The sequence below is a fragment of the Hetaerina americana genome, unplaced genomic scaffold (genome assembly GCF_022747635.1).
Source record: "Hetaerina americana unplaced genomic scaffold, ioHetAmer1.1.p SCAF_1, whole genome shotgun sequence".
NCBI lineage: Eukaryota > Metazoa > Arthropoda > Insecta > Odonata > Calopterygidae > Hetaerina > Hetaerina americana.
Window position 1 is genome coordinate 62,313,013 of NW_027286069.1, and position 18,043 is coordinate 62,331,055.

At 32.7% G+C, this 18,043-nt stretch overlaps 1 protein-coding gene across 6 annotated transcripts in view; it reads right to left on the reverse strand.

The window, feature by feature from the left end:
- Positions 1 to 18,043, reverse strand: part of Esyt2 (extended synaptotagmin-like protein 2) — a 61,641-nt gene that overhangs the window by 33,832 nt on the left and 9,766 nt on the right. For 2 of the 6 annotated variants that reach the window (XM_071590523.1, XM_071590547.1), the window contains exon 8: positions 477 to 559. In XM_071590523.1, coding sequence (XP_071446624.1) covers positions 477 to 559 — 83 coding nt within the window. Of the gene's footprint in view, positions 1 to 476; positions 560 to 5,389; positions 5,488 to 8,901; positions 8,991 to 18,043 lie in introns of all 6 variants that reach the window. The other 4 variants (XM_071590506.1, XM_071590530.1, XM_071590513.1 and 1 more) reach the window with 2 other exon arrangements.

An 18,043-nucleotide genomic window follows, 5' to 3' on the forward strand; every position in this document is an offset into this window, starting at 1 on the left:
GCATATTAGGGAGTTTGGCATGAATATCAACAAAAGAATGTAGATTGCATCTAGCTATATTATTCAGTGTCACTAAGATCTGAATTTTTTCACAAAAAATCTCAAAGTAAAACTTCTATACTTGCTCTAAAAACATAGTTAGCCATCAGCAGGCACAACTGGTCAAATCTCCATTGAGCTGTTTTCACTACATCATGCTTCTAACCTATAAAGAACTACATTTTTTTCTGCCACCATAGAGCTAAAGTAAAGACATCTTCAGGACTGAATGTGCAGCAAAATCTGAATATGCACTATTAACACTGACTTGCCAGTAGCTAAACAATAAACAGTTTCTTTTAATAAAGCTTTAAATAAAATGACATTTCACTCATTGTAATTTTTGAGGTTTCATCAATTTTTTAGGATTTAGGGACATTTTGCTTTAAGAAAATGGTATCTATATGATCTACATCAGGGAGAGGATAGGACTGTACCTTCCAAGGAAGTCATCCTCCCCTGTGTCTTTGTCATATAGGTTTGCTCGTAAGTCTTGTCCCTTTTCTTCCTCCACCACGAACTGCAGTAGGCATCAGGTTTGCCAAGTTGGAGTATAAGTGGCACCAATATCAACAAACCACACATCACTATTTCTTATTCATTAAAATTGAATGCAATGCAAGTCAAAAAACTGTTACAATTGAGAGCTACTAAGAATCATTCATTCAGTTAGGTGTTAAAAAGGTAAATAAAGTAGTAAACAGTTAAAACTTAATTCCATCATGCCGGAGAATATCAGTTCTTGAACCTATGAAAATTTAAGACAGAATAAGAAGTTTGGAAAATTATTAAGAAAAATTGAAAATCACTAGCTACAAGTTATTGGAGCTACATTCTTGATAATACATCATTATTAGCTCAAATGATATAAGCATTTCATTGGAGATAATAACATTAAAAGTAAGCATATTTTGGAAAAATTTTTTAATTATTCCTCACAAAGCATTTTCATGTAATTAAGTATATATATGAAATCAGCACCACATCAACAAGTGAATAGACAATTTTGTCACTAGTGACAAGATTTCAATGATAAACATTGCTGCATAAAAACAAATTAGGCAAACTTTATTGATTATATATCATGATGCAAAAACAATTTTCACAAACAACAATTCAAGGATTCTGCATTAGTATTGCCTACTTTTTGACAAATGGGTAAATTTTTGTACATCAGGCATTCACTCCTACCAAGAAAATAAATAGTTCTGATCACATACACATACTTTGCTAATTTCCTCAATCAAAAGCTTATTATTAATTTAAGTGATCAAATCTATTTTTTTCCTCCATAAATGATTTTTTTTAAACCAACTCAGAGAACCTCATATTCAAATTATCAAATTTGAGTTAATCTCTAACGCACACACACACAATAATATAGTATATATATATATATGTATATGATATATACAAATATTTAACAATTACATGTAACAACTTCTAGTCTATTCAAAACAGTTGACACACAATAGCAGCCAAATAACCACACAGACCAAATTTAGTTTAACTCGGGTCGATACATAGTTCATGAAGCAAGAAGGCTGATAGTGTGAAATGTAAGAATGACCCTTCATGCATTTACACTAATACTAAAACTTCAAGCCTTTTGTCTTTCTGTGGTAAAAACTTTTTACAAATTATAGACCTTGTTTTGACACACAGAAGAGGAGATCAGAAATTCATTAATGTCTACATTTTACAGTGACATTTCCCAAAGAAATGTAATGCTCCTGTTCCAAAATATTACAATACAACAAAAATAACATTTAAAAATGAAGAAAAATTCTAAAAGCTATAAAAATACTAAAGAGAACTATTGAATTCAGGCAGAGATCGTGATAAGCAACGTAATATCAACATCAATCAAAATATATTATTGATCTCATCAATTCATAGACCAATATTACATAATTATTACATGACAAAGAGTATATACTGATAAATTCCAAGAAACTGTTGAAGATGCCGCAACAGTAACTTTTAACGGAGTGATCTGCTAATAGGCATTTCTATGCAACAATATTAAAGCACTCGGCCATACATTGAGGGATCCTGGTTTAAATCCCAGTCAGGGCGAATGATTTTTACACTCTGAAATTGTTGCATTGATATGTACTGATAAATAGAATGGGTCAAAAAATGAATTATATACATTATATTTTGTAGATAAATTGAAGTAACATCATTTAACATTTACACTTATCACATACAATAATTTAAAAAGTGTATATTTCATCAATACTCATGAGTGACAAAACTCCCCCTCTATTCCCATATTTTGATGAGCAAATTGGATATAAAAAAGCAAACGATGATAGATAACTTAACCCAATGCACAGAAGCACTGCATATACTGCATTTTCTTCTTAAAAGTATCTATAAAACTATGCCTTGAAGTTACACAAAATTGAACACTAAAAGGTATCAAAGTAAATATCCACAAATACTTTAACACATATTTAAGTCAAATGCATAGAATTTGCATTCCAATGGATAAGCTACAACTCCCCATCTACAATGGAAATTCATCAGCATCTGACAATTAATACGTGCTGGGAACAATATGTCTTTGCGAGTCACAAGTTGACAAAGATCAGAGTTGTGGACTAACTCTTTGGCTTGAGGATGTATTTCCTATTTCAGACCTATGCTGTATGTTTGCTTAGAGCCAAAGGTATCAGAAAGAAATATTTTTTTACAAAAAATGTATAAAATACTAACTGAAAAATAAATTTACTACACAGCTGTACTCCAGAAGATATGTCACAGTGCATTAGCCTAGAGTTTGATAATCATCAAGGAGATGAATTCACAAATATTGGCTGTTCCATCTGTATCATGTAACTACAGGATTATATTAACACTCAAGACTATTCTAGTCAGTTTTACATCAATTTACTTTATTGAGAACACTCCATTCTAATTTATTCCATATTATCCCTGTCAATACTCAAACCTAGTAACTTCGAAGTTACTTCAGGTTCAAGAAGAAACTTATCCTCCACATTAAAATATGGGATTTCATGCAAAAGAATTTCACATCTATACAGCAAGAATATAATTCTATGAGTGGTCAAAGATATACTTTAAACAATTCCATAATCAAAGCATGCTAGGTGTTTGAAATCTACTGAAAGGAAAGCTAAAAACACTTCCTGATAATTGGCAACTAATTTTTTGGGTTAATGAAAATCAATTGAATGTGATCACATGGAAGGAAGAAGAGGGATCAAATCATATCCATACAAAAATGAATTAATTTCTCTCATGACAATAGGTTTTCATAGATGAGATTTTTTTATGAAACCCATAAAATGTATTTGATTAATTTCAATTCTCCACATATTCATGGCTTAATGAAAGTAGATCATTCCCTTTGAGCTTTAGAAGTAGTGAAGAGGGAAAATAGAAGACTTGAAGACGTTAAAAACTAAAAGTTAACTAAGCTAAGTTAAATGTATTATATTTTCTAATTAGTTAAGTTTTGAATTGAATAAAAATAAAAATAGATAGTTAAGTCTTAATTAACTATGAAGTTTATGCTCAAATTCATTTAACATTAATATTTTTACTCCTTCAAATGCACATACAAAGAATTTTGTCCAGCACTAACAAAAATTAATCATCATAAAAGTGGATGAATAAGTGCATTTCTCTCAATGAGGGAGAAGTACCTTGCTGAAGTCTCTCTTGCCTTTCATAGGTATTAATCTAAATTTACTCATATGAGGATCTATTTTCACTCAAACAATAAACCTTTAAATGTCAAGTTTTACAATAAGTTTTTTCTAAAAGAATAAATGCAAAGTTTTAAATCAAACACTTAAGCAGAAAAATCACGACTTGCAGAGCTACAACAAATAAAATTTCTCACTTAACATTTCACATATTACTACCCAAGTCTGCGAACATGTACACAAATGATGTAGTATACTATAGATGCTTCAATTTACTTGAAGCAAAATTTTAAGGTTGGAAAAAGATAGTTATTACCAACTTTGATTGAATCATGCACAGCACATCAGTACAATACATATCTTGAAGGGCAATATTTGACATGGATTTGTTTCGCATTACATGTGATGCACTTACATGAGAAAAATATAATTGTCACCTCCTAAGTTAATTATGCAATAATTCAAGTGCATACAAACACTGAAATGAAGGGATACATGAATAGGAATAATTTTTAAATTAGCTCGTTTTCAAGAGAACAGCCACTAAAATTGAAAATAAATTCTCAAAAAAAAGATCAAAAATGAAAGAACAGAGAACTAACAACAGTTTCAGAGGATAATAATTTTATAGATACTATTTTCTATAATTTTTGATAAGATCAATTTGTACCAAATGCAAAAAGGGTTTAGACTTGAACCAAAACTGCAATTGTTATAAATTACAAGTTTGAATAATTAAAACTGAAAATATGTACGTAATTATATGGAGTGATGCATAGCTGTTAATTCAACTTCTTCAAAACCACAGGATGAGAAGAATTACATGCAAAATTTTCTTTTACTTAAGATGTTAAGTACTCCAAGGAATGTGAAAACGGAAGCAATTTCTATGCTATGAAAACTTAGGCTGCACACACAATGTCAAACATCAAATATGAAATCAAATGGCATTCCTGTAATTCACACAATGAGCAGCTTGGGGAAAAAAATACCACATTGTTCTGAATATTATCTCATCTCATATGTTCCAATAGTTTAGATTTTCTTGCTTAAACATTACCTAACAGTGTTTGTAAAATAGTAATATCCATGGTTTCAACGGTAATATTTTTTTACATACTCTATATCAATGAGGTTAATTCAAGGCATCCATGAAATAGCATTCAAAAATTAACATAAGACTTAATGGCCCACTAGTAGTGTATAATTTTTTTAAACGTTTCACACGCAAAAAGTTCTGATTGATCTGGCTTCTATTGCTAGATTTATAGATTTATAAGTATAATTTTGCATAAAGTGGCATGACAAAGCCCAATAACTGAACGATGAATTATATGCCACTAAACACAATGATATGAAAGGGAGGACCAACTTCTGATACTCATTCATAATAAAATCATGTTTGGCAACCTATTTTGAATATGATGATAATTTATACTGCCGGAGACTATATTCAGGGTCTTAGGTAAGCAAATTCTAGACTCAGAATTCTTCATTTCAAAGTTTTATTATTTTTTACTGCTTGGAAATAGCCTGTTTGGAACTTTACATAGTCAATATTTTTTGTTTAAAAAAATTGGGGTTATATTCAGAACAATGCTGTTAATAAGAACACCCATGTTACTTTCTAAAAATGAATTCTGGACTGATAAAGACTTCAATCCTCAGACCTTCCAAGATAATCATCATTCTGGACTCCAGGAAACCCAGGATCATAATCCCATACCTCCAGAAGTACTTCCTGTCTCTTTCTAGAGGATATTTCTGCCTTAATTGTGGAATCATAGGAAAATGTAACACAAATAATACATAATTTCAGCAGAGCAGAAACTACAGGAAATAATTTTTTTCACACATTAAGAATTTTTCTCATATTATACTTTGACAAACCAAATATACCTTCAAACAACAGAAATTTGTGTGACCTGAAAAAGAACTGACACAATGAGCAATTCTACCACATTGATTTGGGAAAATATTAGATACTACTTACTTCCACAATAATATCTATTTTTGCACAGACCCCAAAACCAAAGCTTAAGAGAAAAATGCATGAAATTAACTTGTACTAATTGAGCTCCACTACTGAAAAAATTTAGCAGAAATAAATATGGGATTCTCAACATTAAATAGTACCACTAGAACTAACACAAAGAAATTAAGAAGAACATGTTTTAGGCAGAATAGTTCACACCTCACTCACCGTAAAACATACATGCAATGGCAAACTTATACACTAAATACAGACATGTACCACAACCATGCAGGTCAAGAAATATAAAGATGTTAGCCATACAACATAAAATGTAAGTAATCAGATTAATGTTATTACAAATGTACAGAAAAAATTGATACAATATTACCAACATTTTCTATCAATTTGAACCTGCATCAACAATTACAATTAAAGAGTTACTGATGAATTTACCACATGCAACCAATCTTGCACAGTTAACAATAGCAAAAAAACTTTTTAAAATATATTGCAAAATTGAAAAATGTATACAATGGGCAATAATCACCCTTAAGATGTCACCAATAGCAAAAACCATATACTACTGTAAAGAGCAGTACCAAAAGGATTACATTTTTTTAGTTTCAAAATGGCAGTGGTTCATGTAAAAGTAAAAATTATTATGATTTATGATTGAGTATTTGGGGTGACAGTGTTTAGTTTTGGATGTTAAAGACTGCCAATCAATAATGAAATGTAGAATTTGATTTGATGATCAATTGTACATAAAGCTTCGATAAAAACTTTGGAGGTCCACTATTAGGCATTAAACAAAAACTGTACTTCTGAAATACTTTGCAAACAACAGTTTAATTTAAAGATCAAAATACACTATCAATCCATTGAGGTTATTTCATTGCAGCCATTAACAGTTATTTTTTAAAAGTCAGAATTAAGTCAAGATTAAACTGAGGAATAGTTCCAAAAATGTATAAACTTATTTCATTATCCTAATGAAGTAAATGAAAATTCGCAATATGACAATGCCAGATAAAGAACACTACATAAGCATTTTCATAGTGAAATTTCATGGTAAAGCAGAGTTTGTCCATTAACCAAAACCTATAATTGCACTAAAATAAGCCTTTTACAAGGTCAACACAAAGGGTCTGAAAAATGGTGTATCTTCAATATGGAGCCACAGCCTATAGAACATCACAATGACTTGTGAAGAAAAACTACTCCAGATCAATTTTAATAGGTACTTATTATGGCCAATTATTGTTATGCAAAAACAATAAATCGTTCATTAATACTGATTTAAGCAAGTACCCATTTTAAAATAAAAGGATTCTCATGGACCCTGTAGGTATTTTATAAATAATTTTTGCAACATAAATTTCAATCACTAGTCTTTAAAGATGATACAGCTAAATTTCATTGCTTCTTTCGGAAGTACTTAGTTCTTAAGAGGACTACCAAGGAACAAATACACAGGATTTCTCAGGAGAAGAAAAGAGAGGAGGAAGAATTTTCGACCAAACTAGAGAAGATAAATCACTATGAATGAAATGAAAAGAGATAAGATCGAAAATGAAGAACTTTATACAATCATCATGATTAGCAAACCATTTTTGGTCAAAGTTGAAGATAATATAACCAAGATGGTGACAATAGCCAGAAAGAATAAATAAGCTTTATTTGTAGTATAGATGAGAAAAAATACCTAGATAGACATTTGATAAGTTTTATCAGAATAGCAGATAGGTATGAAAAGAAATTATGAATTTAGAAAAAAATACAAACAAAAGATTACCCTGAAATGAGAATATAACTAAACAAGTTATCTTGTGCTAATAGTGAAATAATAAAGAGATGGAGATTATTGATGTACTGAGGACATTATTACAGAAGAAAATGCAGATTAAGCAACTCCAGTTGGACCTAATGCCGAGAGGCTAGAGCAGAGACAAAGGAATGTAGATTTGATGAAGGAGATTCTCTGATAGATTTGAAGAGAGATAATTAGGAAGAAGAATCCAATGATATACTTCTTGAGTAGTGAAACAATTAAATGCAATGACAGGCATAGATCCCGCTGCTGTAAAAAATGCCTACTCAGGAAAGATGCTGATAGAATTATGGTTATGATGGACTAGGAAATTCCAAGTTGCTAATCCACAAACTTAATGCATTGAAACCTACTCCATTTCTGGGCCACTACGGTTTTCTTAAAAATTGAGGTATCTAGAAGATTGCACTACTTGGATTTTAGAAGGTATGCATTTTAATCATCTGGACCTGAACCTGGAACCCTCTCGTCAAAGGCCAATGGCTCTTTTCACTGGGGTACCACCCACATAAGTTCTTTCAAGAGTATGAATTAAAAAACAATTATGCACATGGCAGTCTTAAATAAAGCTAATTGAAACACCAAAGGGCTAAAGTTCATTTTTCATGTTCATGCCTTAACTTGCGAACACCATTTTTATAGACCTCCCTGATATGTCCCTTCCTATATTTAGACAAGCCCCAAGCAAAGAATATTAAATTGCATTCCTATTAAAAAAAACAAGAGAAGACGATAAGAAAGTATTGCTACGAAAGAATAGAAATTATTCCAAACCCTTTCGAATTGAACCAGGAAGACTGAATAGCTTATGGGGCCAATTATGTAAATTCAGATGGAAATCTAAAAGATGTTTTAAATTTCAACTATTATCATTTCAATTATTAAACTTCACAATTTTTACATAAACTTAACATGATTTGCTTGTGATTTTATCTTGTGTCATACTGACTTTTCCGGGAATTTCTCAAAAAATTCTGAGAGAAAAAATGAAATTTCATGAGGAAAATATTGAAAACTTCTCTAAAATAACTCTCAGAATTAGACGTGTGTCTCAATCTTTCTAATATTCTTTATGAACCAAAATAAGAGGATCCATGGCACTTTTTATTAATTTGCCATTTCATTCTCCTAAGTACTGGACTAAGACCTGCTCCAGCCTTTATTTCTAGAATTGATAAAGACCTATCACATCAGACTTAGCTTCTAACTTTATTTAAGATTAGTTTTTAGAAAGAATATTTTCTGCATATTTTCTGTGATTTTTCATAGAATATAATTTAAGTAGATACATTTTCTGCTATGTAGAATTACTTTTAACTATTAATGGCAACAATGATATTAGGCATCCACACTAATGCCTTAAACCTCAGTCTCACCTTCCCAGGGAATCATCTTTCTTGATACCATCATCAGCATCAAATGTCTGCAATTCCAAAGTCTGTCCTGTGGCCTCGTAGACTATATTCTTTATATCATAGTGAAGCATGATGTGACAGCATAAATTGAGGGTAAAATATGGTCATATGAAACAACAAATGCAATGGACAAATGTAGAAAAAATTGTAACATTTTCACAAAAAGCATGGAAAACACATAAGCAAGCTAATTAATGATAGATTAGAAATAAATTAAAGTTTAAAATGAAAACTCTACAATGAAAACACAGAACAGTTGGAGCACTCAAATCACTAAGAGTACACACTCACTTGGAACACTCGGGATATAATGCTCCTTTTCAAAATATGAATGATTTAAAAAAGCAAAAAGTAAAATTAAAATGGAAAATACACAATTTTAGGTATTAATATATTTAGAGAGACATCCAAAACTTCCTTTAAAAGGATAATTAGATTTTAATATACACACCTTAAAAAATGAATCTAATGAACAAAAAATACTTATTATTTTGCATGAAAAATTTCCATCGGCACAAAAATTTTAGCATTGCATATCTTGGATTTTAACATAGGATTAAAATGAATTACACAATGATGGGATGAAAGCCACTAAGAGGAACCACAGAATAAGCCTCATTTACTATATATACAAACATATAAGTTCTTTGAAATTAAATGAAATCATTAACTTTGTAATTCCATACACTTGATTTAAAAACACCACCCATATTTCGAAGTTGAACATCATCATCGCGTGGTCCTCATAGAAGTGAACTTGGTATATATGTATACCTTCTGAGTAGGAGGGTTGGTCAGAGAGGGAAGGTAAGGGAGGGTAGAGGGGTAAAAAGGTTAAAATATAGGAGGGAGGAAAAGAGAATTACATATTTCTGTGTCAATCGTTGACTTCTAGGAATGAAGGTCTAGGAGTGAGGAGTGGGAGGGATACAAAATGCTGTTGGCAAGTTCATCCTGGCAACAGGTGCATTTCAAAATTTCCAACTGCTCCAAAGCATTAAGCCTTAGACCTTTTTTCAAAATGAAGAATTTTAGTCAACAAGTCACTTTTGATGAGTTGCTCCACTAAAAGGGATGTTATGCTCTTATTCATTACACACGTTTTGTGTTCTTTTATCCTTTCTTTCAATTTTCATCCCGTTTGTCCAATGTATTTCGTCTTACACCCTGAGCACTTAAATTTATACACTCCATTCCTCCCATCTTTGGGAACTTTGATTTTAGTGTGAGAGATCAGGTTCTTAAAGCTTGAACCATTGTAAAAGGCACATTTAATTTTTTCTTCATGTGAAATCTTGATGCTTTTTGAGAATTATTCCCGAGATAGAGTATCCATTTACCATTTGACTGTAGGATCTTTTGAATCACTGATGAACTTACCAACAAAATTTTGTATCCCTCCTCACTCCTAGACCTACCACTCTTCCAAGTCAAGGATTGACACCGAAAGATGTAATTCTCTTTTCCTCCCACCCACATTTTAACCTTTTTACCCCTCCACCTTCCCTCTCTGACCAAACGCCCCTCCCCCACTCAAAAGGTATACATATATACCAAGTTCACTTCTATGGAGGACCACCAGATGATGACGTTCAACTTCGAAACATGGGTGGTGTTTTTAAATAAAGTGTGTGGAATTACAAAGTCAACAATTGTATTTCATTTCAATATGTTATGCAAATTCCATAATGTTATGCTGGGGACAACAAATTTTATTAAGGTTCTTAAATAAAACAACTGTTAAATAAAAGGTATCAATGCCACTGCAAACAACCCAGGGAAAAGTCAAAATTAAATAAATCTACACATTTGATACCAGAAAAAATGTTTTAAATGAAGATAAGCATTTTTGAGAATAGCTACACACTCCATGTTAAATAATGTTTCCACAGATTCAACCCAAGCCAATTTCATCAATGTTTCTCCATTCCAAAAATAATATTGATGGTTCCACAAATGCTCATTCTGCACACAGGATATCTAAAGTTTTAAGTACAACCCCAATGGCACAGCTCTACAGTTTCTCTAGCCATAGTTACTTTTGAGATTTTTAAAAACAATATTAAAGGGTTAACCAGCATATAACCTAACTGACCATGACTGCTTTTTTTTAAGTTATAATATGGGACCTATTTGCATTGATTATTATTCAACAAGCCAATTTATCACACTTAAAAGTTCAAGATATTCTAAGTATTTCAATAGATAGAACAACACACAAACATGTAGTACTGTCCTTTAATGAATAGAAATAGCAGTCAGCTTTGAGTCTCATGTCACACTTCATACCACCTACTTGTGTGTAATCATACAATTACTTATAGCCGAGCTGCACATAGTATATATTCACATACGGACAAATTAGACTCGGTACATGAAATAAAGCTTCATTTAGTGAGGGGTTATCGCAGGCTAAGTAAACTTTTCTTCAATTCCACACACTTACTTCCTCCCTTCATTCATTCCATTTACTCCCTCCCTTACCTTACATCCTCCCCTCTACAGTCTTTAATACCCCATCACCAATCAAAATCCTCTGCATCTACCGTTCTTGCCTCCTTTGGATATGAACAAACAATCTCACTTCCTCTCCCACCATGCCTAGCACTTCCTTGTTTTTTTCCTGCCCATTTCACCTTTTTCATCCTTATCCAAACCCACATTTCAAAAGCCTCTTTCATAGTGTTTTAACCAATTGTTAAGTATGATAAATCCATGCCTCCGGCAGGATTCTATTGCTTTCTCCCTTCGGTAATTTCTTGTTTCTAAACTGTAGTCCCCTACCACATTATTATAGTCCCTTAATCGACCATTGTATTCCAGTCCTCCATCACCATCAAATTTTTCATTCAAGGAACACCAACAATGATTTCCTCTAATTGATCATATGCACTATCTATTTATTCCTTCTTATGATTACATGGTGACATGCAGGCCTGAATAATGAAGTTAATTCATTTAGCTTTTACCTCCACCGATAATATCTATCACTCATCCGCTTCATGTGGGCTACGCATCTACCTCCCCTTGTGTTCAAAACTACTATAATCACCCCTTTCTGGCTCTCTCCTCCTCCACTGTATGTTACTCCATAACTATCGCTCCAGCAATCTCCAATACCCTTCCCTCTCACATTAAAAATAGCCCTAGAACATCTATATCTCCTCTCTTAATCTCTCACTTTTTATTTTCTTATTTCCCAATAATCAACATCATCATTACATTCCAAGTCTTAGCCAAGCTGGTTGTGATGTGGTATAAACATCACACGACTAAAATGCAAAAATCACTATTATACGTCAACTGAATATGATTTAGTACAAGCTGCTGTCAATGCTAGTAGTTATTAACGATATGCTGAAATTCGTGATAATACTGCAAGAATGAAAAACTAAAGTGAAGTTTTCATTCTTACAGGGAGATCATAATTGCCACACTATATAATGTCCACTACATTTTTTAAAGAAATCTCCAAAGTCTCTATCAACTGCACCAATTATACAAATATTACTCCCCATGGTTCAATTCCATGTATCATGAAAATCTCACTACATTATTGCACATCTACATTACATTGTCAACCTCTAAACTTTCATTCGGTAACTAAACACCATATTGAATATGGCTGTTGCACAATTCCTAAGTAGTTTATCTGATGTTAACTTGATGGTACAAAATGATTTTAGCTCAGAGCGTCACAAAAAAATTAATTATAACTGATACATATTCATTTTTTGATATATTCCAAATACTAGGGACGATTTTCCAGTTAACATTCACACTACTGTTTATATCTTCATCTATCTAACAGTCACTTGCAAAAATTCTACTACATAAACCAAATAATTACTTGCACAACTGTTTTACCATTTCCCACATTAAGATATTATTCTTCGCATTCTCTTTATCAAACATGGCTTGCTAAAATAACAGAATTATAATACAAAAGACAGCTGTATATACTTATGTTAGGAAAATTACAATTATCATAAAGCTTGATAAGATATACAGGGTCGCACCCAAAAGTGGTAAGACTGATTTTCTCTGGTGCGAACGGATTGGTGGAGGGGGGTCTGCCTGGCAGGGTAAGGTGGACGGGGCTCTTAGCAACAGATCGACACCAACCTCAGTCGCCTGCGGGCTGTCGTTGGGTGAGGACACCGTTTTTAGTGAAGCAAGTTTTTTGTCCGCGTCGAAAAACAAAATGAATCTGAATTTAGAGCAACGTTATTCCGTGAAGTTTTGTGCGAAACTCGGGAAGGCAACTGAGACCCTCGATATGATCAAGCAGGCTTATGGGGACACTGCCTTAAGCCGTTCCACAATATTTGAGTGGCACAAGTTGTTTAAAGAAGGTAGGGAGCTCGTTGAAGATGACCATCGCTCCCGACGGCCGTCGACGGCACGAACCGACACGAATGTGGACAGAGTGAGGACACTGCTGAACACAGACCAATGCTTAACCAGTGAAGAAATTGAGGACCAGTTGGGTCTGTCTGCATCCAACGTCCGATGCATTATTTCACAGGATTTAGCCATGCGAAAGGTGTGCGCCAAGATGGTGCCGAAAATTCTGAGTGTCGACCAACAGGCAACACGTGTGCGCATTTCCAAAGAAGTGTTAGCCAATTTGCACCGAGATGAAAATTGTTTGGACAATGTGATAACTGGTGATGAAACATGGGTTTTTCAATATGATCCCATATTTTTAATATGAATTTCTGGTAAAAAAATCAGTCCTACCACTTTCGGGTGCGACCCTGTACAGACGGTGAGATTTCAAAGTGAATACATGGCTATAAATATCCTATACTGCTCACTTTCACTGCATAAATAAACATTGGGATTTTTTCCAAAATAGTGTAAATTACAGGATCTTCTCTTTTTAGATATCCTATTAATAAAGAATGGTCAAAAGTTATCCTTCAGTACAGTCCTAACATATTGATAGCATATAATGCTGAGTGTCACTTGCAATCACACGTAAGCAATGCATAACCCTTAAAGAAAAAACATGTATATAGTACAAAAAGTCATTAATAAAATTATAATACCACTACATAACATTTGATTGTTCTAGTCTGCATTTATTGGAAACTAATCTTTCTATTAAAATAATTATGTATGTACCTGTAAGTTTCAAAATCTTTCCTATACTTTGCATCATTGTAACATCAAACACATGGTTGAAAACTAGCTCATTAACTTCCTAAACTGCCAAAAGTGTTTAACCATAGATGTGCATCAATCATGCAAAAGAAAAATTTTTGTTTAACAGGAGGAAGAGCCCATAAACTCTCCTTTATCTCTATCCAAGCACTACGCCAAACACTTACAAGCTCTAAATAAACTTCTCCTTTCTTATTTTGCTCAGTACTTGCCAAAAGAGCTGTAGAACCCAAAGGACTATGTATTTTAGCACATCTACCAATATAGAGAGCAGTACCCAAAATTCAATGAAAAAACTCTCTCTTAAAAGAGTCACAATAATTATGAAAGAGCCATGAACCTTGAAACTTAGGACTAGGTAGTGAAAATTGACTCCCAAAACTTAAGGATCTTGTTGATAAAATTCTCAAAATCTTCTCCATCTCACATCAGTAATATTCAGTAACAATATTAATATCCCTAATAGAATTGCACCTGGGACAGCTATTCCACTCAAATTATTGCATTATCTGTAAAGAGTTTCCTCTGAATAGCAGGGGGCTGGGTGAAATGATGCGTTACAGATGCTCTGAATAGGAGCTCCATATGACTGGCGTATTTAATAGACTCACAATAATAAATGGCTTCTAAAGTAATAATGGAATTATAAAAATAGCATACTTAATAATATCTTAAGTAGCAATAAGTCAGTTTTAGGGACAATAATATGTTTAGCACCGAACAACATATCCTGAGAAGAATATATGAAGGATTCTACAACAAAGATATAAAAGGACAACTGATAGTCATTCTTCATACACTCGAAGCAAAACATCTTATGGAAGGTAATATTTGAAAGACAAATAGATTGGGCTAAGTACAGAGGAAGAGCAAAATGGGATACAGATAAGATGAAAACATTCATATACTGTAGTAAGGAGAGGTTAGTACATAGACAGCTGAGTTAACATGAAAATCAATGCAATTGAGGAAAAGAAAATTGATAACCATGGCAAGTACATGAGCAAATAACCAATGCTTTATTATGCAAACCTTCATGAAGACCAACTAGCATGCTAAATAGGTCTAAGATAAACAAGAGAGATAAGCTCCCATTGTTTAATTGTGGATGCTATTCAATAGTCTATAAAATACCATATCATGCAACACAATTATTGCATGAAATAAAATATCAATAAAAAATTAAAAAGAAAATATTCCAATAATTTTATCTGGAATAAGAAAAAAAATTAACTAATAAAATAGCAAGTAAGTAATAGGAACCATAGGCCAATCTTACTATCATGTATTGATACTTTAATTTAAATTTTCACTGGAAACATTACACATTTCTGAAAGATTGAATATACACAACCTATTTCAAATGCTTACTGACCATATTGATTACTAAGACATCACCAGAACACCAGATCCTACATAGCCAAACAGAAATGACCAACATTTTGAGTTGGATTACATAATAATATAAATATATAATAAATAACCAATAAACATACCTAAACATACACAAATGCATAATTGTACAAATAAATTAAGCAAAACTTTTACAAATTCTCATTTCTCATATCATTAAATTTAAATCACCCATCATGTTTATGGGATTTCATTAGTCAAGCCCACACATGATTCATAAGAGGGAGGCAATGTTGTTTAATTTCATTACTGAGCATTTTTCAAGTGTCTTCGATAAATTTCGGTTGAAAAAAGGCAAAAACTTTTTTTCTGAAATCCTAAAGAGATTTTTATGATTCGATGGCCTAAAGAAGAACCTGCACTGTAAGTTAATCACTTATTGCAGAAAACAGAAAGATGATCAGATGACCAACCTTACCAATGACCATCCCGAACTTAGCAACCATCAAGTTCAGACTAGGACAGTCTCATTTCTTAATGTTATTCCATGATTTTGCCTAGTCTGAACTTCCAAGGAATAGTAGAGAAACCTCTTCAGTCCCACAATTCACAATTTAGTTATCACATGAGCATGATTTCTCTGCTGGGTAGCATCATCAGGTCATCAACCCTGTTTATGCTGTGTAGCAGCAAAACCATGTTGAATAAATTGTGACTTGTGGAACTGCAGAGCTTTTTCTACATTCCTTGGAAGTACGGACTAGACAAAATTATGAAATAACATTAAAGATTTAAGTTTTCCGGGATCTACTCCACATTGGTCCATTTTTCTGGGATAACATATTTGTCGGTGTTGCAGTTGGTGAAACTGTTGTTCCAGAAATATGGACCAATATGGAGTAAATCCTAGAAGACTTAAATCTTCAATATCTATGCACCGTAGAAGCCTTAAAAAGGAATTCATGAAATGAGATACTCGATGAGTTTCTACTGAAGGAAGATGCGATATCGTGGAAACCACCGATACTAAAATGGAGAGCACAAAATATTGTTAAACAGAAAATGCAGTCTATTCTGAATCCTACACTTTCCAATGTTCATTTATACATTTTACACAAAATGATTAACACTAAAACATTTTTTGTTCTTCTAAAAATAAATCCTCCCAAAATTCTTCTGGTGACATGGAATGGCTTTTGAAGCTTAATTTCCCACTTCAACTGTTTCTCAATATCAAATTGTGTTAAAATCTACCTCTGAGCTATCATCAAGATTTTCCATTAACACACCACTGAGGATAATCCCACCACTTCTCTTACCCCTTACTCCTCTCCTTTAAACGTGTTGTCATTAACAGTGCAGTGAAAAAAGGTCTACGCACCTCCCAACTTTTTAAAACACGTGTGCCACTCCCTTCTCCTCCCATATGGAGAGAGAGAGCCACCAAAACTTTACTTTGTAGTTATAAACAAACTACAGGGAAATCTATCCTTTCAGCAACAATAAGGATTAGCAAATAAATCTTGTGATAATTATGGTTTTACCTAAATTACCTAAATACATTATGACCAACAATTAAAAAAGTATTGAAATACCTAGCTTTGAATAAGTTGTGTGAATACTAAATGAAACTAAGCACAAAACCTTTTCCTCATGATCATTTTTACTTGACTTTAGTAATTCATAAAATTGCATCTCATCTGTAATTGGCCAGTATTAACTCATACATTTAACAGGTGGATAATGATAACAAATCCAAAACAGACATCTGTGAGGAGTTTGAAAAATCATACTCAAATAACTGAACAATAGTGTGTGTTAAAAATTAACAACTGGGTTTGAGAAAAGCAAGTAGGAACCAGAACAGAAGAATGTATGCACAGAAAAACATGAGGATTCAGACATGGCACTCTGATTTAAATAAACAAAGACCCAGAATGATTCTATTTCTGGCCGAGTTAAAGGCAAAATGGACTAATGCTGGATGGCCAGAGGAGTTCAATGCAGTATTAAATGGAATAGTATTAAGTGCGCAGCAGTTGGCCATGGAAATGTTTCCCATGACATGAACATCAGAGCTTATAGCTTCTTCCCTTCCTATATTATCTTAAGGCTTTTCAGCTAGGAAGGACATTTTCAATGCCAACAAAACAAGTATTTAATATTCTCCAGGAGAAGACTTTTATTTGAAGTTGGAGAAACACTGGAAAAAGCATATTGAGCTACAAGGACATTATGGTGAAAAATTAAAACAAATCTACTTAAAATAATTTGTTTTACTATTTTTTCCTAAGGACTTATTGAGCGACACACATTATATATTTGATAAATTAAAAATCATAATATGAATTCTGAACATGTTAAATAACTTTGGGAAATTATAGTAGAATATTGAAGACATTAATGTTAAATCAAAATTTCCAAAAAATCAGGCTGGGTGAAATTAGGATTCAACATCATTCTACAACTTAATAGCTGAATTCATACCAAGGTTCGATATTTCAGTATGAGCAATTTTAACAATGTAACTATTGAGATCAATTTATAAGCAGTCACACGAATCAATTCATTTAAAAAATGG